Source organism: Triturus cristatus, chromosome 9, assembly GCF_964204655.1.
Source record: "Triturus cristatus chromosome 9, aTriCri1.1, whole genome shotgun sequence".
Taxonomy (NCBI): Eukaryota; Metazoa; Chordata; class Amphibia; order Caudata; family Salamandridae; genus Triturus; species Triturus cristatus.
This window is the reverse complement of record NC_140592.1, coordinates 675,085,504-675,110,696: the sequence shown is the minus strand read 5'-3', so window position 1 is coordinate 675,110,696 and position 25,193 is coordinate 675,085,504. Positions and strand designations below refer to the sequence as shown.

At 44.2% G+C, this 25,193-nt stretch overlaps 1 protein-coding gene across 1 annotated transcript in view; it reads right to left on the bottom strand.

Moving 5' to 3' along the window:
- Window positions 1-25,193, bottom strand: part of LOC146798473 (uncharacterized) — a 613,542-nt gene that overhangs the window by 344,053 nt on the left and 244,296 nt on the right. The window contains exon 2 of the mRNA XM_085627975.1: window positions 20,525-20,681. Coding sequence (XP_085484101.1) covers window positions 20,525-20,681 — 157 coding nt within the window. The remainder of the gene's footprint in view (window positions 1-20,524; window positions 20,682-25,193) is intronic.

Below are 25,193 nucleotides of genomic sequence, written 5' to 3'. Positions count from 1 at the left end.
TTCAGACAACAGGAGGATAGGCACAGAATATACACCACAAATCTGTGCTAGGTGCTTGTTATTAAATGAGTTCATAACTTTCCAACCTCCTCCCTGCAAAAACATTTTCAGTTCTATCTCTAGCCATGGTCTTGAGTCTAGAGCCCTAGATTATCTCACCATCTCTAAACCTTAATGTACTCACTAGAGATGCAGATGATCTTCCAATTAGCACCCTACTATTCCAACAGCCTTCCTATTTAATTAACAACTGCAGTGTGTCCACGTAACAAGCCCTCATCACACAGGACCTCCTTCCAAGTCATCAGTGTACTCATCTCAACCTTTGTGCACCACTGTTTCCTTTTCACTTACTGACTTAACAATGGACTAGAAAGAATTTTTGTTCCCTAGTAGTTACTTTGCCTAATCTCCTTTTTCACAGACGCCGAACATGCGGTGGTCAATGGAAATGGTACTGCTCTGGTACTCTTACCTCCCTTTCTTTTAGCCATAGGATTACATTAAAACCCACAATACATATTTATTCATCTTTGGGACTGTGGTAGAGCTGGCAACTACAACCTCTTCTTGGAACATGATGCTGCTAGAAAGTGCACAATGGGGATGACTAAGGAGCTTATTTAAGCAAGGAATGATGGGCTGGGAGTCTATTCAATTCACACGTCATGGTGGCTACTTGATCTCAATTGTCTGTCTATTTCTAGGTTAGTGGCTGGCCGCAATGCGCACTGCAGGCAGAGGTGAGGAGGCTCTCCTTCGTCTGAACACTTCTGTGCATAGAACATTTTCTAGCATGTGCTGCAAGAATTTTAGATTCTATTAAGGACACAGAGGTGAGAAAACAAGCACTTTCCAGTGAACTTAGCAAGCTCCTCTCACACAGAAAATAAGACATAGTCATTAGAGATGCAAGCTTCACCTATAAGCAGGGCCACTGGAATTATGCGGCAGTAGAAAGCCAAATTATGCGGCAAGATTGAGTAAATTATGCAGCAGAAAAGGAAAATTATGCGCACATTTTGGGATAGTATTACTTCATTCATTGTCAATTTTAAACTTGTTAACACTGTCTGGGCATTAGTTGCACCTCTTTAGTACCAGTTTAACACACAATTACAGCAATAAGCAACAGAAACGTGACCAGTACAACTTTGCACAGGGCTTTCCACTGCACGGCTACACCGGTCACTGCGTTTTTAGTAATTTTTGAACCGTTCGAGCTAAAACTACATTTTTTGGGGGTAAGATCTGAAGATTATGCAGCAGATGCTGTACTATGTGGCAAATTAGGTAAATCTGTAATAATGCAAAAATCGCCACTGCATCAAAATCGCATAATTCTATTGGCCCTCCCTATAGGCATAAGCGATACAGCAAAGGCAGCAGCGATGAACCTCCTTCACACAAAAACTGTGACAGCACTTGACAGGAGTGCAAGCTATACACACAGTATAGCATTTCCTCACACAGTGAGGAGCCCCTGGAGCATATGTTTCCTTACTCTCTCTCATGTGCTGCTAAACCCTCACTCAAACCCCCTCCCCCCTTGATTCCACTTCAACCGCTCCTCCGCTGCAAGCCTACGTATTGTGGTCCTTCAAATACAATGATATCATGTTTTTTTTAATTCCGAGGAGCCAGCAACTGTCATTTTCTAGTATACCCAAACAAGCTGCCATTTTCTGACAGACGCTTCACTACATGAAAAGCGTTGCACACTTAAAATATCTTTCATTTTTTAATTTAGCAATCTAAGTTGCGTCCAGCTTTTTAAATCAGCAATAAAAACAAGCATTGACATAGGCAATAGGTCTCGAGTTTGGGACCTTATAAGTGTTTAGCCAAGCAGCAGTTGATGTTGTTGCACCAAGGATATTGTGCTGCATAACTAAATACTTATAAAGTCCCAAAAGTGAGACCTATTGGCTATGCCAATGCTTGTTTCTCATTTCCACAGCTTCTGTTACAGTTGACCAGAACAGCTTCCGGGTCTAAGCCTCTGCCTGACCTAGTCAGCTACATCATATCCTGCCATAACACAAGCTCGGAGTGCGTTACATGCTCTCTCTGTGGCCAGACCCTAATCACGCAGTGCATTGGTGGATGTGTGTATCTTAGCAACCACCACAGCCTACCAGGTAGGCCCATTGAGACAAGCACGTGCAGGTGCGGGGCACTGACCTGTAATGACTTACGCCATAGCTTATGTGCTCACATCTTGAACATCAGGCCATGTCCCCTACTACAGTAATATCATGCGTCAGTGAAACACACTGGGTCAGGCGCATGCATCCAACCAAGTGACCAAAGTCGCAGGCATCACCCTGGTCACCAGTTCCACAAAAATGTGTACTGCCACTCCTTCTACTTTCCAGGTGACATTACGCAATTGAATCCACTGCTTTATCAATTTTACGACCGGCCTCAGCATCAGTGCTGATTTGTCACTGGATTGCCGATTTGCCATTCCGAATTCCAGTGGGTGGGGTGCCGCATCCCGGTTCTCTTCTGTGCATCACTCCCATCGCCAGTGAAACATCCCATGCACACAGGTACAGAACAGTGAGTTGTTGAACTTAGGTTCATTAAGAAGTATCAAGCATTATATACCTTTGGGAGAGGAAAACTGCTGGCAACTGACAGTTGGGAGTTTCTCAATGCCGGATTCTATAGTCTAGGGACATGAAAACTCCACAATCAGAGAGTAGACCCACTCCTCTCCCTCTCTATCATTCTACACTAAGACTCATATACAAGGGGGCAGATTTACAAGCCCCTTGCGCCTCATTTACGCCGCAGTTGCATCACTTTTGTGACGCAGCGGCGGCGCAAATCCTGCGCCATGGTGCAGGGTACTTATAACGTGACGCATCTGGGAGATGCGTCACGTTATAAAGCCCTGCGCCACATGTAGGCTTTCCTGCGTAGGAAGGGCGTTCTGGCGCAGGAACACCTCCTAAAAGTGGCTGAGTGAAATTTACAAGATTTCACTCAATCAGTTTTAGGCCCATGCTGCGTCAAAACCCTGCGCCTGCCTGAAGCAGGCGTAAGGATTGACGCAGCATTAACAAGATAGGGCCCCCCAGAGCATTGCTGGAGCTGCGTCGCGCTTGCGACGCAACTCCAGCAATGCGCCACTTTTACGGCACAGATGCGTCACGCATCTGTGCCATTTTTGCCCCATGGTGCGCCGCATTGTAAATGCGGCGCATCCATGGTGGCGGAGCTGTGGCGCACAATAACTGGTGCATCCCTGCTGATATGCAGGGATGCGCCAGTTATTGTAAATATGCCCCAAGGTGTTTAATGACTGCACACTGAGCGAAATGAAAATACTACCATTAATCAGAAGGGTAGCGTAAGCACATTACCAGCACAAGCAACCAGGCCATAGAAATCTTAGTGAGACTATGGGTAGGTGTTGGTATGCATGGGTTTTTAATGAATGCCACCCTCCCCTTGCTTTTACATGGTTACATTTTCAAGTGGTCTAGTTATGGAGGAACAGTTTGAAAACAGTTGTGATTGTGGCATTTCCATGGCCTTGCTCCCTTGTCTGTTCCATGTGTACTTTTGGATCCAATAATCACTTTGAGACTAATCTCAGATAATGCTGCTATTTTTAAGGTCTGGTTGGCCGCCCTGCTGTTGCCAGACAAGTATGTGAAAATCACCAAAGAGGAGCTTTGCCCACGTGTTGGGAGCCAGGAGTACATGCTTTGATTGGGCAGAAGTTGTGTGCTTCCACATAAAAGTGCTGTACCCCAACCCACAGCGCTCAATTTATTTATTTTTCCTGGTACCTTAGTTTAAACTTTGAGGGGCAGACACATGACTGCAGGTCGGTCGGTCCTGATTTTGCGGCAATGTCGGATGGAGGCAACTCCAACCAACATCGTAATGAGGCCCTTAGTGTAATAAACCATTGACATAAAATAAAGAGAGTGAAGCCCCAGCTGCCACTGTGCTTCTGGCACTGAATTTGCCACCTCTGAGGCCAGGGGTTTCAAAAACAGTGCAAGGGGTAGCAAAGGGCAAGCCAGTGGTCACAGCTGTGACTCCTGGCGAACCCCTGTATGACTCCCATGCATTTTAGTAATTGCATAACTCTATGCATGATGATTTTTAATTTAGGTGCACTTGAATAGGTCGGTGATAGTTAAAGTGTAAAGCCAATGTTCATAGGTTTGGTATGTTTCGCATGAAATGCTATGGCAAAGATGGTAGGCCTGGCCTACTTATTTTGAAAATAACTTGTTAAAGACAATAGGCTTTTACGGATGGATTGTTATTACACTTTGCTAAAGCCTCGGCGCATGTTCTTTGTTACATGGATTTCAATGATTTGGGTAAAGAGCAAGGGTTTTGGTGTTGGTGATCTTCCCAAACAAACTGTTGGGGCAGAACATATGTATACAATAATCCTTATTACGCTCTTTAAGGAGAAATAGTATTTTGTAAACAACCGCAATGGAGCGCACACCGCTAGCCCCTCCTCCGGGTCGCCCCAAGGGAAGCCGGCACATGAAGTTCCCGAGTGGTTCACCCCAGTGGGTGCAAGTAAGTACTTGTTTGATCTCTAGACCCGATACATGTCCCGGGTTTTAAAATATCGCCCGAGACATGGCTCGGGTTTCGGGATAACTTCCCTCCTCAGTAGAGAAACTGGGGTGAACCACTCGGGAACTTCATGTACCAGCTTCCCTTGTGGCGACCCGTAGGAGGGGCTAGCGGTGTGCGCTCCATTGCGGTTGTTTATAGAAATAGTATTTTGCTTTGCCAACTATAATTCTGTATACATTTGGGCTTTTATGAATGTATGCCGGATGGTTGCCTTGTGGAAAGCTCATGCTCAGTATAATGGGCTTAAGTTGATTATGGTGACAAGTCAATGATAAAGGCTATATGCAGGAGCCTAGCGCGCAACCAAGATGGCCGCGTAGGTGCGAAGCTCCCGAGGACCTCCGCGACCTCCTGAATTAATCCAGATTATATCCTGTCTTTGACGAGGGGACTGTGTCTGTGTACCCGAGCTGAGGCGGCACCCGTTTTCCGTTTTCGAATCGGACCCCGGACACTGGTGGGAGCACCGATCGAAGATTGCGGCCTTCTCCGCGCCGGCCCCCCGGATTGGAGTTGTGGGGCGATCCGGGGACAAAGCGAACAACAACGGCGGGCAGGGCTGGGCGACTCGCGTACCCCGCGCTTTCACTTTCGCTTTTGCGCCCTCCTTGCCCTCAAGCGAGGTAGGGTTGCGGAGCGGGGTGCGGTGGTGTGGCCTTGCCCCTGTGCCCGGCTGACCCGCCGGCTGTGAGTTGTCCTGCGGTGCAGTGGTCAACCCCACCCCGAACCTGTGAACTGGTTTATCGGCCCTTTCGAGGAGATTGGCACGACTTCGGGAGTGCGACATGTCCACAAAGCAAGATGGCGACCGGGCCAAGGTGAAATCGACCCGCCGCGGCCCGGCACCTCAGTCAAACAGTATGGACCGCTACACCCTCCAGAAGGGATCCCCAGAGGCACAGCGTACATCCCCCGCGGGCCCGGCTGAGGCGTCTGCTCAACCCGCGGATCTGACCCTCCGGGACGTCATGGGCGCCATTGCCGAAATGAAGGCCTCGGTGGACCAGCGCTTTGATACTCTGGCGCAGAAGATAGACTCGGCCCTGGTGGAGGTGGGCCTGGTGAGAGCCGACTTGTCTAAAACAAATGACCGGGTCGATTCCCTGGCCCACACCACCTTAAGTCTCACTACAGACGTGGCGGCCCTTCAAAAGGAGGTGCACCGGCTTGGCCAGGCGAGCGCCATGATGGACCGTCGATTGGAGGACGCCGAAGGTCGGGCCCGGAGGAACAACGTTCGTATTGTCGGGGTGCCGGAGGGACGGGAGGAGGAGGCGGCAGATTTGTTTGTGGAAGACCTGATCCTCGCCCATCTCCAGCCCCGGGGGCTGAGTAAACTTTTTGCGGTGGAACGTGCTCACAGGGTCCCCGGAGGAAGACCTAAGGTCGGAGCTCCGCCGCGGCCTCTCATTGCCCGGATTTTTAACTTTCGGGACAGAGACGCTATCTTGCAGACTTCCAGGCTACAGGGACCGGTCAAGCTTGATAATATGGACGTGAATTTTTACCCTGACTTTACTCCGACGGTCCAAAAGCAGAGACTGAGTTTTCTCGGAGTTAAACGTCGCCTACGGGACATGAACCTTAAGTACTCAATGCTTTTTCCAGCTAAGCTGAGGGTAGAGGTGGATGGTCGCACGCATTTTTTTGACCGTCCCGAGGCGGCTGGGGACTGGTTGGATACTCTGCCTGGGGATCGGGGCCGGGGGGGTGGGGGGGGTGCGGTTGGCGGGGAGGGCGCACCGGATCAGAATTGAGGGGTGAAAAGTAGGCCTTGCTCTGGACAACATCTTGGTTACCATTCACTGATCGTGTATGTTCCCCTCCTATGGAGGTCGTACGGGGTCCGTTGGGGGCTTTCCCTCCTCCTCTGGGGGACTAGTTAGTTTTTCATCTATGGGGCGACAGGCACACTGCACTTTGGGGGGGCTGTCTGGGCTCATGCAGGGGTGCAGGGAGGGGGGAGTTCTGTTGGGATGGGTGGGTGGGGGTGGAGTGTTGTTTGTTTGCACCGCAAGGCGAACCCTTTACTGTATTGTTGTTTTTGAGATGCTCTGTGGGGGACGATTGATGGCTTCCATGTATGATGGGGGGTAGGGACTTGACTGTGTTATCATGGAATGTTAACGGACTGGGGGATAGGATTAAGCGTGGTGTGGTCCTGCAGTATCTGAAACGAATTTCACCAGATGTGATCTTCCTGCAGGAGACACACCTTATAGGTAATTCCTTTCATGCCATGAATCGGAGAGGCTATCGCTTGGTGGCCCATTCGGGCTTCACCTCGGGCTCGCGGGGGGTGGGCATCATGATTAAGAACTCGCTCCCATTGGAGATTGATGAGGTGCGCCATGATGAGAGGGGACGTCACACTGTCTTGGTGGGTAGAATGGAGGGCAGAGTGGTCGTTTTTGTATCAGTGTACGTTCCGCCGGGGTTGCAATCTACCACGTTTGCGGACCTGGGGCGCCTCCTCCTTGACCTCCCGGATGGGCTTCTGGTAGTTGGGGGGGACTTCAATGCGGTGGCTTCAGGGTCTGTGGATCGTCATCCCCCCAGGGACCTCCCCCGGGCACAGGCGTGGCTGTCCGGCCTCTTAGATACCCTAGGATTGGTGGATTGCTGGCGACTAAAGCATCCCGCTCAGCTGCAATACACCTTCCACTCGGGCGCCCATGGTAGCCTCTCGCGGCTTGATTATATCCTTGTTCCTGCGGCCTCTGCTGGGAGGGTGGGAGAGGTGCGCCATTTGGCGCGGGGTATTTCAGATCACTCCCCACTACTGCTGCATCTGGATGTCTTCCCGAGGGGGGAGGGCAGGGTGGCCCCAATTAATGCCTGGTACCTGCGCGACCCCACTATTCGAGCCGAATTGATCAAATCCTTGCAGCGGTACTTTGAGGAGAATGTGGGGTCTGTCCCGACTGCCATCTCCCTTTGGGAGGCTTTTAAGGTAGTTCTTAGGGGGGAGGCCCTCTCCTTTATCTCCCATGCCCGGAGGCGCGAGCGGGAGGAGGTAACCCGGGTGGAGGCCGAAATTACTGAACTAGAGGGTGACCTGGGGAGCGGGGTGACGGATGCCACACTGCATGTTCTACACCTCAAGCAGGCGGCCTATAGGGCCCTCGTCACGGAGGCGGCCAGGGGCCTCAGTAGAGAGCAACAGGGGCGACTGTATGATGTGGGTGATAAGGCTGGTAAATTGATAGCGTGGTTGGATAAAAAGGAGAGAGCGAGTCGTGTGGTTCCGTTGATCGAGAGGATGGATGGTGTATGTGTCACCGAGCCGGACGCCATTGTCTCCTGCTTCGCGGATTATTTCCGCGAGGTATATTCCCCGGTTTCTCCCTGCTCGGAGGAGGATTCCCATGCCCTGCTTCGGGACATCGCGCTGCCCTCCCTTTCGGTGGAGGACAGGGATTCGCTGGACGCTCCTCCCACCTCGGACGAAATTGCCCTTGCTATCCGCTCGGTCGCATCTGGCAAGGCCATGGGCCCCAATGGCATTCCTATCGAGCTGTACAAGCTGCGACCGGATGTGCTGGCGCCCCACCTGCGCGCGATGTTCCTGGCGGCCTGCTCGCGGGGTTCCCTTCCGCCGGACCAGCGTCTGGCCACGATCGTGGTAATCCACAAGGAGGGGAGGCCCCGTGAGCGGGTCACATCCTATAGGCCTATCTCGCTCTTGAATGCGGAGCCCAAAATCCTCGCCAAGGTGCTGGCCAACCGGCTGGTCGGCGTGGTGGGCGACTTGGTCCACCAAGACCAGTCCGGCTTCATACCCCATCGTAACACGGCCCTTAATCTGCGACGCTTGCACGGGGTGCTCGCGCGTGTTCCGTTCGTGCGGGAACCGGCCATCTTGGCGTCCTTGGATGCCACCATGGCGTTTGATACGCTTGAGTGGCCATACATTTGGGCGATGCTGGCGAAGTTTGGCTTCGGACCGGGCTTCATCAGCTGGGTCAAATTGTTGTATTCCGGCCCATTGGCGCAGGTGGTGGTGAATGGACGAGTTTCGGCCCCATTCGCACTGGGACGGGGTACGCGACAGGGCTGCCCCCTGTCGCCTCTCCTGTTTGCACTGGCCCTGGAGCCCCTGGCGGAGTGGCTGCAGTGGCACCCTTCCATCCGTGGTCTCCGTTGGACCCCCGAGTATGAGGACCGTGTGTCCCTCTACGCGGATGATATCCTTCTATATCTTGCCTCCCCGCGTAAATCACTGATCGTCCTAGTTGATGTTTTGCGCTCATTCGGTCGCAACTCAGGCCTCGTCATCAACTGGGCGAAATCCTGTGTATATGTGCTTGCCGGGGAGGCTCCGGTCCTACCACGGGACTGTCCGATCCAGATCGCCTCCCAGGGGTTTCGGTACCTGGGTATATATATTACTCTGGACCCGGAGGCCCGCTACGAGCGGAATTTGCTGCCCCCCCTCCAGCGCTTGAAGGAGGACGTGGTGCGTTGGCGGCGTCTGCCGCTTTCGCCGCTTGGCCGAGCGGCCTTGTTTAAAATGATGTCGTTGCCGCGCTTTCTGTACGCTCTCCAGAACACTATGGATTTGGTTCCGGCGCGCTACTTCCGAGAGGTGGAGAGTTTGCAGCGTCGCCTGTTCTGGGACGGGAGGCCACGTATCGCCTTGGCTAAATTGACGCTCCCGTGGTACGATGGGGGGGTTGCCCTCCCGGATATTAAACGGTATTACTGGGCCTCCCAGCTAGCTGCGATTAATCATGGCCTTTACGGGCCCGCCCTGAACCCGGCATTTGAAATGGACAAGATGCTCCTGCCCGGTGGCGACTACAATCGGGCGCTTTACTCTGGCGCGCCGGACCCTCGCCTGACGGGACTGACGCATGTCATGGTGCGTGTGTGGCACGCGGCTAACGCAGCTATGGGGTGGAAGGACCGTTTGACCCGGGCGTCACCGCTATATGCATCGGCGAGGTTGGGCTCCTTGTGGACCTCGAAGGGCTTCGAGAAATGGGACACGATCGGCATCAGCACAGTGGGAGATCTCTGGACGAGGGGGGGATTCAAAACTTTCGAGATGCTGCAGACGGAGTTTCAGTTGCAAGGCAGTGAGTACTTCCGGTACTTACAAGTCCGCCACGCGCTGGGCTCCGTCTTCCCGGATGTCGCGTCCATTCCGGAGTCTTCCCCCCTGGAGGACAGAGTGCTGGATGGCCATGTCCCAGACAGCACGATCTCCCTCATATACAAAAAACTGATTAACGACCGATCGGGCCTGCTGACTGGCCTCCGCGAGGCCTGGGTTGCCGATGGGCTGGAGTTGGACGACGAGGACTGGATGTCCGCGGTGGCTTCTCCGAAGGAGGTGGCCATCCCGGCTCGCCTTCGCTTCGTCCAGCTTAAGATCCTCCACCGGGTCTATGTGACGGGGCCAAGGCTACTACGTATGGGCTTAGCTGAGGATGGACTGTGTAAGCGTGGCTGTGGTGCTTTGGCAACTTTCTTGCATATTCTGTGGGAATGCCCAAAGGTGGAGCGATTCTGGCGTGGTGTGCATGAGGTCCTGCGAGTGGTTACGCGTGTCGTGCTGTTGCCTGAAGCGAGGAGATGCTTGCTGAATGTGTGGGAGCCAACTGACTACTCGGTTCCGCAGACGCGGTGGGTGACTCTGGGATACATGATCGCTAAGCGTGACATGGCTCAATTGTGGGGATCCCAGAGGCCTCCGGCGGTGTCGGCCTGGAAAGAACACATGGATTGGTGTATGTTTCGTGAAAAGGTGGTGTATGTTGCGAGGGGTAAGCCTGGGGCGTGGGTGAAAATCTGGGGCCCCTGGAACGCCTATCGCGGGGGTATTTGCGAGCCGCCGCTGCTGCCGGCTGCTTCACCAGCTCCGTCCCCCTAGCCGACCCCCTCCCCCAGCCATGGGCACGTGGTTCCCCAGTCCCTGATCTGTTCTCATTCCCCTCTTCAGAGTTTGGCGATTGGTTGGGGTCCCCCACTTAAGGAGCGCGTGCTGTCACTTGGGATTGCGGGTTGCCTTGCGGGTGTGGTTGTTTTTGTGTTGTTGTGTTTTGACAAAAGGAAACCGTATTGTTGGTTCGGAGTTATGTGGCCTGCACTGCTGATATCTCCTGATTTACTCTTTTCGCACCGCCAAGAGATTTTTCTGTATGTATGTCATATGCTACTGCTACTCTAGCGGCCGGCCAGAAGGTTGTAGGCCCATACTTGTAACTATTTGAGATTGTAATAAACGGTTTCAAAAAAAAAAAAAAAAAAAAAAAAAAAGATAAAGGCTATATGCCTGACTGTTCAGGTATATAGCCTTTATCATTATGAAGAATTACAATAATAGCAGTAGACCTGACATATTGATAGTGAAAAGCATTTACTAAAGCTAACAGGCATTTAAAGAATAATTGTTATCACTCCGAATTAAAACCTACAGATTTTGTCACATGGAATCTCATAGATTACTTTAGTAAACGAGGGCTTTAGTGTTGGTTATTCCCTCTGACAAATTGTGAGCAGAAAATAATGCACTGTGAAACTTGTTGTTAAGCTCTGTCGGGAGAGATACTAGCTTACTTTGATGACTTTAATTTCTTACACTTTTCAAAGTTATGACTGTATGCCTGAGGGGAACGCTTATGCTCAGTGCAGTAGGTGTTATAGTGAAGTGCCACTGATAAAAGCTGAAGGCTTGATTAGTGTGCAGGAAAATGTTATGCCGAACGCCAAAAGTCTGGTCTAATTATTATGAAAAGTCATTACAAAGGCAGCAGGCCTAGCTAATTTATTGTGGAAATCTTATGGTAAAGCCAACAGGCCTCTAACTTTAGATTGTTGTCAATTTATGTAACAGTTAATAGACAGGTATTTGATTTCATGTAATCTCACAGATTACCATCATAGCCAAGAGTTATGGTGTTCGTCACACACTCTGACAAAGCATGGGATTAGAGTTACACAGTGATGATTCTCGTTGGTCCCTACTTAGAGGGGCTGCATATTGTTTTGCCAACTGTAATTTTGTACATATTTGTAATTTTATAAATATATGCCTGATGGTTGTCTGTTTCTGCACACTTCTGTAGGCCAGGGTTGTACGTAGTGTCAGGGGTAAAGTGTAAAGTGAAGAGGCCTTATTCTTTCACTGGGAAAAGTTATGTCAAATGCCATAGGTGCGAACTATTTACGATGACAAAGCAAGTAGGCATTATTTGCTTTTTGTGAATAGTATATGTTAACGGCAAACAGCTATTAAGGGTGGATTGATATTACACTGTGCTAAAGCATGTAGGCATCCAATATTTTACATGTAATCTTTCAGACTACTGGAGCAAGGGTTTTGGTGTTGGTGACCCATTTAAACAAGCCATGGATAAAGATGATTTACACTATGATAATCCTTATTAACTCTAGTAGTAGGCATTTTGTATTTTTTTGACAACTGTATTTTGTACATAGCTGTAATTTTATTATGGAATACTTGATGGTTGCCTTGTGGGACGGTTTATAAACCAACTCAGTAGGTCTGACTTGCTTATGGTGGGAAGCAAATGATAAATGTTATAGGCTTGATTGTTTATATTAAAAAGTTATGATAAAGGCAGTAAGCCTGACACTGATTGTGAAGTGCATCTGTTAAAGACAATAGACATTTAAGGTAGGTTGTTATCACTCTGTATTAAAGCCGAAAGATAGATATTCTGTTACATGGAATCTCACAGATTACCATAGCAGACAATCATTTTGGTGCTTGTTGCCCCCTCTCACAAATCATGAGTATAGAAGCTTTGTACTGTCAGAATTCTTGCTAGGCCGTCTTAGAAGAGACAATATTTGGCTTTGCAAACTGTAATTGTGTATATATATTTTTTTATAACTATATATATGATGGCTGCCTTGTAAGAAAGCCTATGCTCGGTATAGATGGCCTCAGTTGGTTATGGCGATAACCACTAGGCCTGATTGGTTTACTAGAAAAAAAAAATTATTTTGCCATAGCGCTGATCTGTTTACTATAAAAAAGTTATGATAAACACATTAGGCTTGACATATTAATCATGCATATGTTAAAATTAACAGGTATTTAAGGGTGGATTGTTATTTCTCTATACTTAAGCTTACAAATACGTATTTGTTACATGAAATGCCAGATTAGCTTTGTAGGGAATCTTTTTGGTGTTGGGTACTACTTCTTTTACATGCCCAGAGGGAGAAAAGTTGCACTCTAATAATTCTTGCTAGAATCTCGTCTTTGATCGGAACCTAATTATAATTTTTTTTTTTTTACATAGACATACATCCATATATAAACATAACTCCATGTAGATGCATAGAGGGCCATTGAGCCCACTCTGTACTGCATTGATCTGTTGAGTGTAATTTACGCCCTACTTCCATCTGTGAAAGTGAACTGCATGGGCTAATGGTTCAATATACATCAGTCAAAGGCCCTTGTGTCCAGTGAATGATGACCTTTTCTGTTCATATGTGTACATCCATATAAAAATGAGTGTTTTTCAGTACCACGGCTGATTGGCCAGTCCTTTAGTTATGAATGTTCTAATTTTATTGCACCCCTTTCATTTCTTTGCTTCTTCTCTTTTGATTTTAACATTTTTAAGTGGATACTACAGCTCCCCAGACAATGCTAACAGGATACTTGTTTGCTGCTTATTTCGTCTGCAGTGCACCACATTCCACGTGGCCACTTCCTCTAAACCACCAAATCATTACTGAACACTGTTGTCCGCAGTATATAATTGTTTTACCATTCCAAGATGGCTAACACATTGGGTTTAAGTGTAGTGGCCATGCTTGCAATTTAAAACAATCATAGACTATATACAATACCTTTGCAAGATGGGCATCCAATGCTATGTTATTGCAAACATATGTTTAGAAGGCAGAATGTTTTCTTTTTTTAAATTGTATTCTTTTAATTTTTCTTGCATATGTTGTTGAGTTGGTGTTCTTTTTTATTGCAGTTGTGTCAGAGATAAATGAAAGGATAAGTCACTGGATTGATTGATGGATGGATGCATGAGTGCAAAGATGAGTGACAGAGTGCATGCATGATGGCTTTTTGAATGTCTTTACCCATCAATGACACAAAAGGAACTTTCATTCATTAGCCAGAAATATTGCCACTACAAATGTCTGTTTTTTAATTGGATTTCCCTACACATCAGGGCATTTATTTTTAGACTCCAAGTTTAAAATAGGGTTTCTGTTTGCAAAATGAAATGTAATTTATTAATTTAATTCATTTAGCAAGCCCCTGAAAATCAACTCTATCCCTTTATCTTAATTTTTTTGTATAACCTGTTTATCCCATTTTGGTTTTAGTTGACAAAAATCCACTTTTTCCTGTGTTTGCTTGCCTATATTTTTAAGGATTTCTAAACATTGAGAAGTTCACAAGGAATGGAAAGATTTTTTTTAAACTTGAAGTTGTGGAGAATAAATACTTGCAACGTCACATGCTCTTAATTGCAATACACATGGGCTATATAAGGCATCTAGATTATCTTTAAAGTCTTACAATTCCTTGTGGAATATTAGATTATAACCCTGAACAAGAAATGCTCGAGGATGGCGCATGGGAAAGGCGTGCAGCTACCCGTGGGAAGTGGCCATACTGGCGTGGTTCAGGCAGGTACAATTAAATCCTACACAGGGCATATTACACAAGCTGTTTATAATCCGTAAGGCAGAAGATGACCAGTGCCTTAGAGGCTGCAGACAACAAAGTAACTATTGCACAGCCTGTGGAGCTGCCCAAGCCTACAAGCATAATGAGACGCAGTCTGCAATATAGGACAGCTGGAACCTCAACCCACCATTGGTGATGCTGGGTATTTGGGCAGAGCAATCCTTTGACATATTTGCATGACTCTTCTGTAATGTGGCAGTAATGGTGGCCAGACATGACATAGTCCATTGCTGGGGGGCAGCGTTGCCTCCGATAGTGGCCGAGTGGGAGTCGAACCTCAATTGGTGTAAGAGATCTGAGGAACTCGTGTAACAATCTCGCAGCTACCCTCATGAATCTGAAAATGCCTGGGGCCCTTGGAAGAACATGAAGGAAGACGGGGTATGAGAAGAGACTTTTGGTCAGCGGTGGCTCATCCATTAGTGCAGAGGAGCGCTGCCACCACCTTCAAATACAACACTAATAAAATGGGTTTTTAACCAGTTTTATTATTGTTTTATTTTAATCCTCCTGGATCCACCCCCAGGGGGGAACAACCTTTACAACGCGGTTATTACACCGTGATGCGGTTACATCGCAATCGTTACAACGAACGCGATGTAACCACCCTATGCCATTACAACGCAAGTCTTTACATCGACTTGCGCTAGATGGCGTGCTAACATTAAAAATAGTGTAGTTTACTATCCCAACACCTTCCCTACTGTTAAGTGGACTGGAGTTGGAATAGTAAATTACACTTTTGTAATGTTAGCACGCCATCTAGTGCAAGTCGATGTAAAGACTTGCCTTGTAATGGGATAGCGTGGTAACATCGCAGGCGTTGTAACGGCCGCGATGTAACAGCACGCGTTGCAATAACTCGCGTTGTTACGTCATACATCCACCCCCAGGACTCTGATGAGTCTTGGGGGTGGGTCCAGGGGATGACACTGCTGGTAGGGGAGTGGTTGGCGCTGTTACAGTGTGCATGACGGGTTGGTCAGCAATCTCAGGCCGGCCAAACCATGGCACTGAAGCTTTCTCCACCTCCGGCTGCGTTACTGGGACTGGAGAGAGCAGCACAGGCTCCCAGTCTGCCTGGGAGCGCAGGTTGACAGAGTTCTGGCCAATTCTGATGCTGCTTTCATTCAGCGTCAGGATTGGCTGTAGTTTAGTCTGAGAACCTATGCCCAGAAGAAGACTGGAAGAGCGCAATGCTTCGGGGAGCGTTCAGGTGAGTTATTTTATTTTATTTTTTTGTCCCAGAACCCCTACCTCCCCACCTCCCTCGTATGGCTCACCCCATCACTTTGGCGGGGATGGGCTGCTAATGCCTGTGGCGTGTGGTAAAAGAGCGAATCCAAAAGGGCAGGCCAAAAGGGTCTGGGATACGAGCCAGGACAATGGGGACAAGCCAGACGGGGGAAACTGAATGGCAAATGATCTCAAGGGTGGTCATTCAAGTATGTTTGGTAGTGGAACTGTGAAATGTGATTCGATTCACATATTACAGTTCAGGACTGTTCTTTTTGTTTGCAACCATTTGCTGTGTTGCAAAACTAATACACAGAGCTTTGAAAAACGTTAATGGAAGAACTCTTCATTGGAGACAAAAAGTTATTTCTACTATACTACAGGAAGCAAAAAACTGTTAGTCACGGCTACAACATTGAACAACTGAATAAGAATCATGCAGCATATTTGCATGAAGTTCAAGCTAAGTTAAACCAACATTGTCATGTATCAAACCCAAGATTCACTGTAAAGATAGTGTCTATATAATCGATTCATGCAGGTCCTTAATCGTTAAAGGTATATATTTTGTAACCCTTTAATCCCATTAAAACATAAAACTGCTGCCATCTTTATTTTTGACACCCTGCTGTAGTGTAAAGTATGCATACAACTATAGTAGAGTACGAAGTTAGAATATGTCTGGCTGATAAATAGAGCGATACCAAAGGAGATGATGGACGGAGCATTAGAGCAAATCCAACACTCACCCCCAGTCAACTGATCTGGGTTTAATCCATCATCATTCTTTAGCTCACTCCACCACCCCAGTTCAGACATGGCCATATGCAAATCAGTCTGACCCTGTGCCTCATGGGAACAGTCCAGCCCGAATTGCCAAGCCATGTCTTCCCTGGACCGGAAACAAGCATCCTGGGACCGGTTTCGGGTTAAAAACCCTCGTCAGCCAGGCTATCTTGAATCCAGTGGCGAAGTGAGCAAGGGACCCACGCCTGGGCATACCCTGCCAACTTAGGGCGAACAAAGCGATACCAAAGGAGATGATGGACGGAGCGTTAGAGCAAATCCAACACTCACCCCCAGTCAACTGATCTGGGTTTAATCCATCATCATTCTTTAGCTGACAAATAGAGCATAGAGGACAAGACTTGGCAAAATGCTGCTGGTTATTATTGATGATGTTGTAGCAGCTAGCGGTTTGAGAATGTCCCTTCTCCAAAGCCGCCATTAAGTGATTTAATAAAGCAACAGAGAAAGGATGGCCCTATTACAACTTATTCACAACCGTCTAAAATAATTTACATGCTCTTCAATGGTAAACCAGGCATAAAATGAGTTGCTTCCCCTCTCATTCTTGGTGTCACCTAAATTGGGATATGTTTACCATAACGTTTCATACCAAACCTGCAGACATTTTAGGAAATCCAGGAGGGGTATAAATAGGGCTCCCAGTGTAGTGGTATTTTTTTTAAAGATTTCCATCTGCATTTATCTATATTTATTCCTTGGCCATCTTACTGGTACTTATCCATATTTATTTTGTGTTTTGAAATAAATGGAGTCGAAAATGGTATATTTCCACATTTAACTGATAAACATAAACTTATACTTTGATGCATATCACGTATTAGAAAATTATGCAGCCACATATAAAAATACACTACACCCACAGCTAAATATTAGCATAATATACAAAAATATGTTAACATATATCTGTGTTTAGAGGAAATCTTAGTCTGTTTTTGAACTCCCCGTGATATCTGCTCAGCCGTTGGCCTGGAATTCATGGAGGAAAGCAAAGAGAGTCACTCACAAGAAGCGCAATTTTCTGTATTTGACAGCTTTTAAAAATATATACAGACAGGAAGCAAATTGTTTTCTGTCTGTATTTATCTGTAACAATCAGTCAAAACGGAAAAGTGGAAGACTTAGGCATAAATGGCCTTCGGTGGATATATCATAAAAATCCCTTATGTTCTTTACCATCTATGATCTTAGGAAATGGTGGCCTTGGGTTTCATTGGACTGCATAGGTGTGCATCTCCGGATGTGAGCAATAAAGCGGACCTAAAATGTTCATCCAATTACTAGGGACAGACCAACTGAACTTAACTCCCTTCCTCCCCTGTAGGATCTCCTCCAGGTGGCGTAGTACAAAAGACATTGGCCCAGATTTACTAAGATTTTGCATCAGGGACAGGTCACTTTTGTGCCACTGCCCCAAAGCAAAATTCATTTTCGCATTTACTAAACCATGCAAAGTCGATTTGCGTGGCTCTGAGTGGTTTAGTTAATATAAAGTACCGCAAGGCATTACTTTACTTCGGGTAAGTGCCAAGAGGGGTAGAAATGACAGCAAACATCTTTGATACCATGATGACATCACAGGCAGTTACTCTGCATGACTTTTTACCCTAATGACATCTCAGGAATTTGTTTGTATACTACGAAAGAAATGATTAGGAAAAATACAGCTATTTTCTTGGTTAATCAAAGGTAGTGACATGTATTCCACTGTTTTAAGTTCCTTTTGACACTTATGCTAACTTGTGAAGAAGACTTTTCATTGTCAGTAAGAAACAGAAATATACCAAACCCCAGTAATATCTGAGATCAGGAGTAGTAAAATGCAGTGCTATGGATTGCAGCCGCTATCTGAAAGAATCCTTACGGATATCAATGAGAAGGGTGCAGAGACAGAATATTGAGTAAAAAATATTGAGTTGCACAAATATCGAGTCATTATTATCGTGGTTCAGAAATATCGACGGTAAGAAGAACGTGGTCAAGAATATCGACTTAAGGCAAGTAATATCGATTTAAAAAATATCAGTGTTTAATATCGCTTGCAAAAATATAGTTGTTAAAAATATCGGTTTTTTATTAATGTTATGTATTTTAGTATATATTTTACATGTATGTGATGTTTGTTTTTTGTAGAATTGTTTGTATTTTTAATATATATGTTAAATTTTTAGTAATTATAAAAAAAAAAAATTGAATTTTGCATTTTTAGTCCCGTAGCAGGTTGTGGGTTTATAGGGGAATAGGGCGGGAAGTAATTTAATTATATTCAATTTATTGATTATTTTTTAATTAGTAATATTTGTTCAATTGAAATGTTATAGTGTTAAATGTGTAAAGTAATTTATTATTAAATAATAATTGGTTGTTAATTAATTTTAATTAATTAATTGGTAATTAATTATGGTAATTGTGCAATTATTTAGGTGTGTGTTGTGGTGTTTGCAGGTGTAAAGGGTAAGAAGTAATTTATTTTTAATTGATGAATTATTAATTGGTTGTTAATTGGTAATTGTGTAATTAATTTTAGGTGTGTGTTGTGGTGTTTATAGGTGTAAATGGTGGGAAGTAATTTACTTTTAATTGATGAATTAATAATTGGATGTTAATTTTTATAAAATATTTGGCAATTAATTATGGTAATTGTGTAATTAATGTTTACCAGTTTTTTTTAATTAATAATATATTTTGATTATTAGTTATATTAATTATGTGAGTGCATTTAATAAAAAATGTTGAAGTGTTTTGTTATTGGTGTGGTGTTATAGGGTAGGAAATAAAATAAAGACATTTATGTATTAATTAATTTTTTCGTTTGTACATATTTTCTAGTTTATAAGAATTGTGTTTTATAAATGTATTTAATATTTTATTGTATATATTATTTGAAGGTTTTTGTTATATGTAATTAATATTATAATATCTTTTTCTATATTTGTAATATTTGATTTTTCATTTTTTAAATACTGTTTGTTTACTTTTATTTTTTTTAAAACATTGTAATATTTTTTATTTTTGTTTTAACTGTTTAGTGTGAATAGTAATTTTTGTCTCTTTGCTATCCAACACTTTCCCTAATGTTGCACTCACTGGAGTTGGAATAGTAATTTTTACCCGTCCGCTATCCAACACTTTCCCTACTGTTGCACTCTTTGGAGTGGGAATAGTAATTTTTACCCCTCCACAATCCAACATGTTCCCCACTGTTGCACTCTTTGGAGTGGGAATAGTAATTTGTTCCCCTCCGATATCCAACACTTTCCCTACTGTTGATCTCACTGGAGCGGGAATAGTAATTTTTACCCCTCTTCTATTCAACACTTTTCCTACTGTTGCAATCACTGGAGTTGGAATAGTAAAGTTAATTCCTCCGCTATGTAACACTTACCCTACTTTTGCACTCAATGGAGTTGGAATAGTTGTTTTTACCCCTTTTTTATTCATCTCTTTCCCTACTGTTGCACTGATTGTATTGTGAAATTTAAGTTAGAATATTTTCAAATAGTTTAATGTTGACATTTATTATAAATTTGTGTTCTTCAATATATATTGTTATTTTTTATATTATTTTAAACTTTTAACAAAAATTAAAAATAATAGTTTATTAATTGTTTTAAAGTAAATATATATGTATAAATTATTATATTTGTGTGTTTACTTTTTATTAAGTTTATTTGTTGTATTTTATTAAAATGTGTATTAAATGTATTTTATTTTGTTAAAATTATATTTCATATATTTAATATATAGCATTTTATATATATAAAAGTCGATATTTTATACATCTATATTTTTTACATAGATATTTTTTTGTCAATATTTTTGTACTTACCTGTTTAAGTATAGGAGTCAATATTTTTGTTGCCTATATATTTTACTCGATATATTTACATCAATATTTTTTACATCGATATTGTGTCAGTGAACCAATGAGGAGCAATTAGGATTCATTTGGAGCACTTCCTTTTTGGGACTGTCATTTCACAGAGTGATGCTGACTGATGTAAATGGAACTTGACTCCTCCCACATGCATTTCCCCACCCCAAAGTAATCCTGATCTTCTGGTTCATGGCGCCAACATTTTTAGCCACCCTCTCACCTCATAAGCCGAAAAGACCTTGACATTATTTGCCTGGTGCCAGGAATCCCCTCCTTACCTTTTGTTTCCGAAGATCTTCGGTCCTCGCTGATAGGATGGCCAGATGAGTTTCAAGGCGCTGGAAGTCCTGGAGAAGCTCCCTGTTGCGACTATGAGCTTTGCTCTCTTGTTTGCAGATCTCCCTCCAGAGGCGACGCAGCTCGGCAGCTCTTCCACTGTGTGGACAGGAAAGTAAAAGAGATTGAGGATCCCGCAGCCTTCCATAGGATAGGACATTACTGATGACATGGCATGTCCAGACATCTGTCCCAGAGGTCTTTACTTTACCTAAGTAAGATGGGGTGTCACCTTCCATTGGCAGACTGTTCTCAAGTCTCTAACAGATCCTATCATAGCACCAATAGACAGTCACATAGAACAAACAGATATTGATACAGCTCTGATGTAACATGACACCACTGATTCCAAGTCCTCACATAGCCTCAGAAGTCCCTCCTGCCGCCTGAATGGACTCAGGCGCCATGATTACACAGTACAATACCAACATCAGCAGCCACACACAACGCTGCTCCAAAAGTCTATATAGTCAGGGCCACTGGAATTATAAGACCGGGAGGATCAAATTATGAGGCAGAGTTGCATAAATTATGTGGCATGAAAAGGAAACTGATGGGGCTTAATGCAGTTTATTTTGCGATAGTATACTATAGCATTTTTAAGCAATGTAACTGTATTGTCACTGTTAGGGATAAACCTCTTTTCAGTGGTATGTCCTCAATAGTTGTCTTGGGTCTTTAAGGCATTAAGACATCTAGCGCAAAATGATGATTTATTAGAACCAAGATTATGGAACCACCCCCAGTAACTGCAGCTCGGCTGGTTAGTTAATCTAAATTCACTGACCATTAGGTAGCAACGGAGATCTGGCAGGCACCCAGCTAGTTCTGTGTGAACACTGTACATCGTTTCGGTCAATCATTTGAAGGCATTACTGAATTCTGGGAATACTTGCACTATTGGGACCACAGTGTGAACATATTGGCTATTAATCACCCAACAATAATGGGAAATGTGGTCTTTTAATTATGGTAACATTAAGGGGAGGCTCTTATACACGTTATATATGTGGGAGCTCATAATCTACCCATAATGTATTGTATTTTCTTATTATACGCACCTTCTGAAGTCAGAGAGCACCTATAACTCACACACCCAGTCACTTGTAATAAGCTATTACAAGCGACTTGTGGTATCCCAGTGCTCAAGGGGAACTGCAACCTTCACTCAGCTTGAAGGAAGTTGGTGCAAGTATGCCCAAGCACTGTGAGTTTATTTAATTTTTTTTATAAATTGTCACTTTGCAAAGACAGTCCATGGGGACGTGTTCCAACTTCCTATCTGTGGGTAGATATGCAGGCTGTATAAGGCAGCCTACAGAAATGCTTGGAACTGGTCCTTCTAAGAAATGAAATTCCTTTCTTTCAGGAGCTAAGCTAAAGCAATTTTTTTACTTCTCTTCCTTTCACTCATTAAAGTTTTTTTGTTTTGTTTTTATCGATGAGTGAGCACTTCTAATCCCTGTAGGCTTCCTAAGCAAAGCTGCTAACATGTCCCACATCATGTGCCATACCATCAGCAATGCCTGTCTGCATTCTGGAATATGTAATTTTGTTTCAAAATTGAAAATCCAAGCATAGAAAGTGCTGTGGGCTAAAAAGGAAAGACTAGACGAAGGTGTCACACCTAGCACATGGCCACTTGGTGGCCATTTTATGTGTTTTTAGAAGGGGGAGCAAAGCCTACATATCATATGGGATATAATACCCACTTACTATATCCTGTAAGCACATTGCAAGTCACCTCAGAGTTCAGTGATCAATAAAGGCACTCGGCCTGCAGGCACGTGCCTCCATAAGGTCTCTGAAGTCCCCAGTGGCTTGCAATATCCTTAAAAGATACAGAAGGGGGTATTTTATCCTATAAATATTGGTAAAGTTGTATTTTTTTATAATAACTCCGATATTTCATCCAAACATGTGTTTGCTATTAGAAACATCAAATCCAATTGTTTCAAACAGCAATTAAAGAAGCAGATACATTGAATTCATATCCCTCTCTCTATATATATTTCTCTGCCTCCCCTCTTTCTTTCTATCACTCTTTTCCTCTCTCTCCTGCATGCCCTCCTTCCATTCTCTCTCTCTCTCTCTTTTCACTCACTCCCTCTCTGTCTCACACTCTCTTTATCCCTCTCCTGATCTCTTCCACTAAACATAAAGAGAGTTGCTCCATAGAACCTACTTACCCAGGGAAACTCTAGTCAGAATGGGAAAAGCTGATTCCCCGCTCTGTCTATGTCAGTGTGGAGGGGCGGGCACATTTTATGGGACTGTCCCAAGATTAGGCATTATTGGAAGACAGTCATAGATACAATCACACAGGTATGTGAGACCTCACTTCCACCAGAACCCAAAAGATACCTTCTCAATATTTGGGAAGACACAAACCTAAACAGCAGGAACCAGGACTGGGTCACGCTAGGCATGATAATAGCAAAATGTACCGTCGCCAAACACTGGGGAGCACAACATACACCAACACATGACAAATGGTGTAAGGATATGGATTGGGCTATGGTAGCCGAAAAGGCAGTCTATGTAAATCGGGGATGCCCTAAGAAATGGGAACAGATATGGGGAGGTTGGAATGCCTACAGGGGAGGAATATTACTCCACCCTCTCGGGGTCCACTGCCGGTGTAGATCTGAAGAACTTACCAGGACAATTTTGCAGTTAATGTTCCATAACGACATATGAACAATATGATGGGTTTGACATTGCTTATTACAGATAATTTATTGAAATATTGCCAATTTTGTCTGTACAGTACCATAAAATGTGCTGCTAATAATAACATTAGTTAAAAAAACAAAAACATAAAGAGAGTATAAACACCCATTAGGCCCAATCTACCACTCAGGGCTCATTACCAGGGCCTCTGTAGTGTCAGTTACCGTCTATGCTTTTCAGACATGTGGGCAGGGGTTCCGTATGTGGAACCATGCATCTGCAGTGTGTCATACGGATTGCCTGTGGGTCACCCAAATTTAAGGTGATATTTGTTTAATGTGTATTTTACAGATCTGGCTTGTATTTCTCTCAGATTACAAATTTCCTTATATTTCTCCACGTGGTCTTAGATCTGTTGTTTTATATACTTGATGAAACGCCTACAAATGGGATAATTCAGACTCTACTTATAATATCAGAACTTTTCACTGACTGTGACCGCAGCCCTTGAATGTCAGATGTGGGCGGCGGCCATCAGACTGGAATCCAACCAAGCTTTGTTCTTATTTCTTATGTAAGTATGCATTGTTAGTTCTTCTAGCGCTAAGATGTGGCGGAGAATTAACACATGGCACAATAGGAAACTTCTGATAATAACAAAAATATTAAGGTCTTGAAATGGGATAGAGTCTTCCCGGTCATTGGTCCACAGGTATGTAACTCCCTCCATGTTCAAGACCGGCAGCTTTCCACCTACTCCAGGTGTCGAGAAGCTGGGAAACACTGTGTTATCTGTTCATTTTTTCCTTCTGTCACTTTCCTACCTACATTGTACTACGATGTCAACTGGCGACAGTATGCCCTTTACAAATAATCAGACAAATTAAATAAATTATTTCCCTAGATGGATTGTTATCATAGATTTATGAGCAATGAAACATTTCTCATTCTAGTAATACATGTATTTCTTCCACATCTAATGAGGTGAATGGATCTGATTCTTGGAGTTATTAATTTCTAACGGGATACAAAATCAGATGCTTACCTTTACTTGGAAGAACTATTAACCTCACAGGAAACCTCTCTCATATTCAAGTAGAGTGAGAAAACACTCATGAAAACAAAGCAAGCGTTTGTTAATTTAAAAAAAGCAGTTATAATGTTGATACTATTTATTATAGCTTTGAAATCTACACTAAAGTTGCTCCCTCTGCAAATTTGATACATCTTGTTTTGAGAACTCTTGGAAAGAAGTTTTCCCACTAAATATCAACCCCCAGAATATTGATCTACATGAATATTATGGACAGAATATCGAGGGACAACATATTGAATGGCAAGTGCATTTAGGGAAGTATAGATGTAATATCCCTAATGTCACATCCACATACTTTAAGCTCCTGCAGGTACCCCACTGATTTGTGCTGAGAATCTGCTGAGTTCCATCAGGCCCCACACAGAGCCCCTGCGTGTGCCTTACTAAGCTACTGCAAGCACCCAACAGAGGTCCTGCCATTACCCAACTGAGCTTTTAAGTAGCTCACTAGACTCCTGTATCTCCAGCAAGGGTGGGATCCATGGCGACATACTCTGTTTCTTCCCTTCTCAATCACTTTAGTTTTCCACCCCCTTTCAATTCCACTTCCCTTTCTTTTCTCACCCAGCCTCTCATTCAGTTTTTCCTTTTTTGCTGTCCTCATTTTGATATTTTCTTTTTCCCATCAGTGTCTTAGGTATTCTACTAGGTGTTTGGACAAAATATAAAAAACTGAAAATATTGTGATACAAAAATATTGTGTCAAGAATATCGGGACATCAAAAATATCGTTGACAGGAATATCGAAGGCAAAAATATTGTTTTTAGTGTTGTATTTTATATTGTTGTAAAAAATATTGATGTTGAAAAAAAATTTCTATTTGATATTGTTTTTAAGTGTT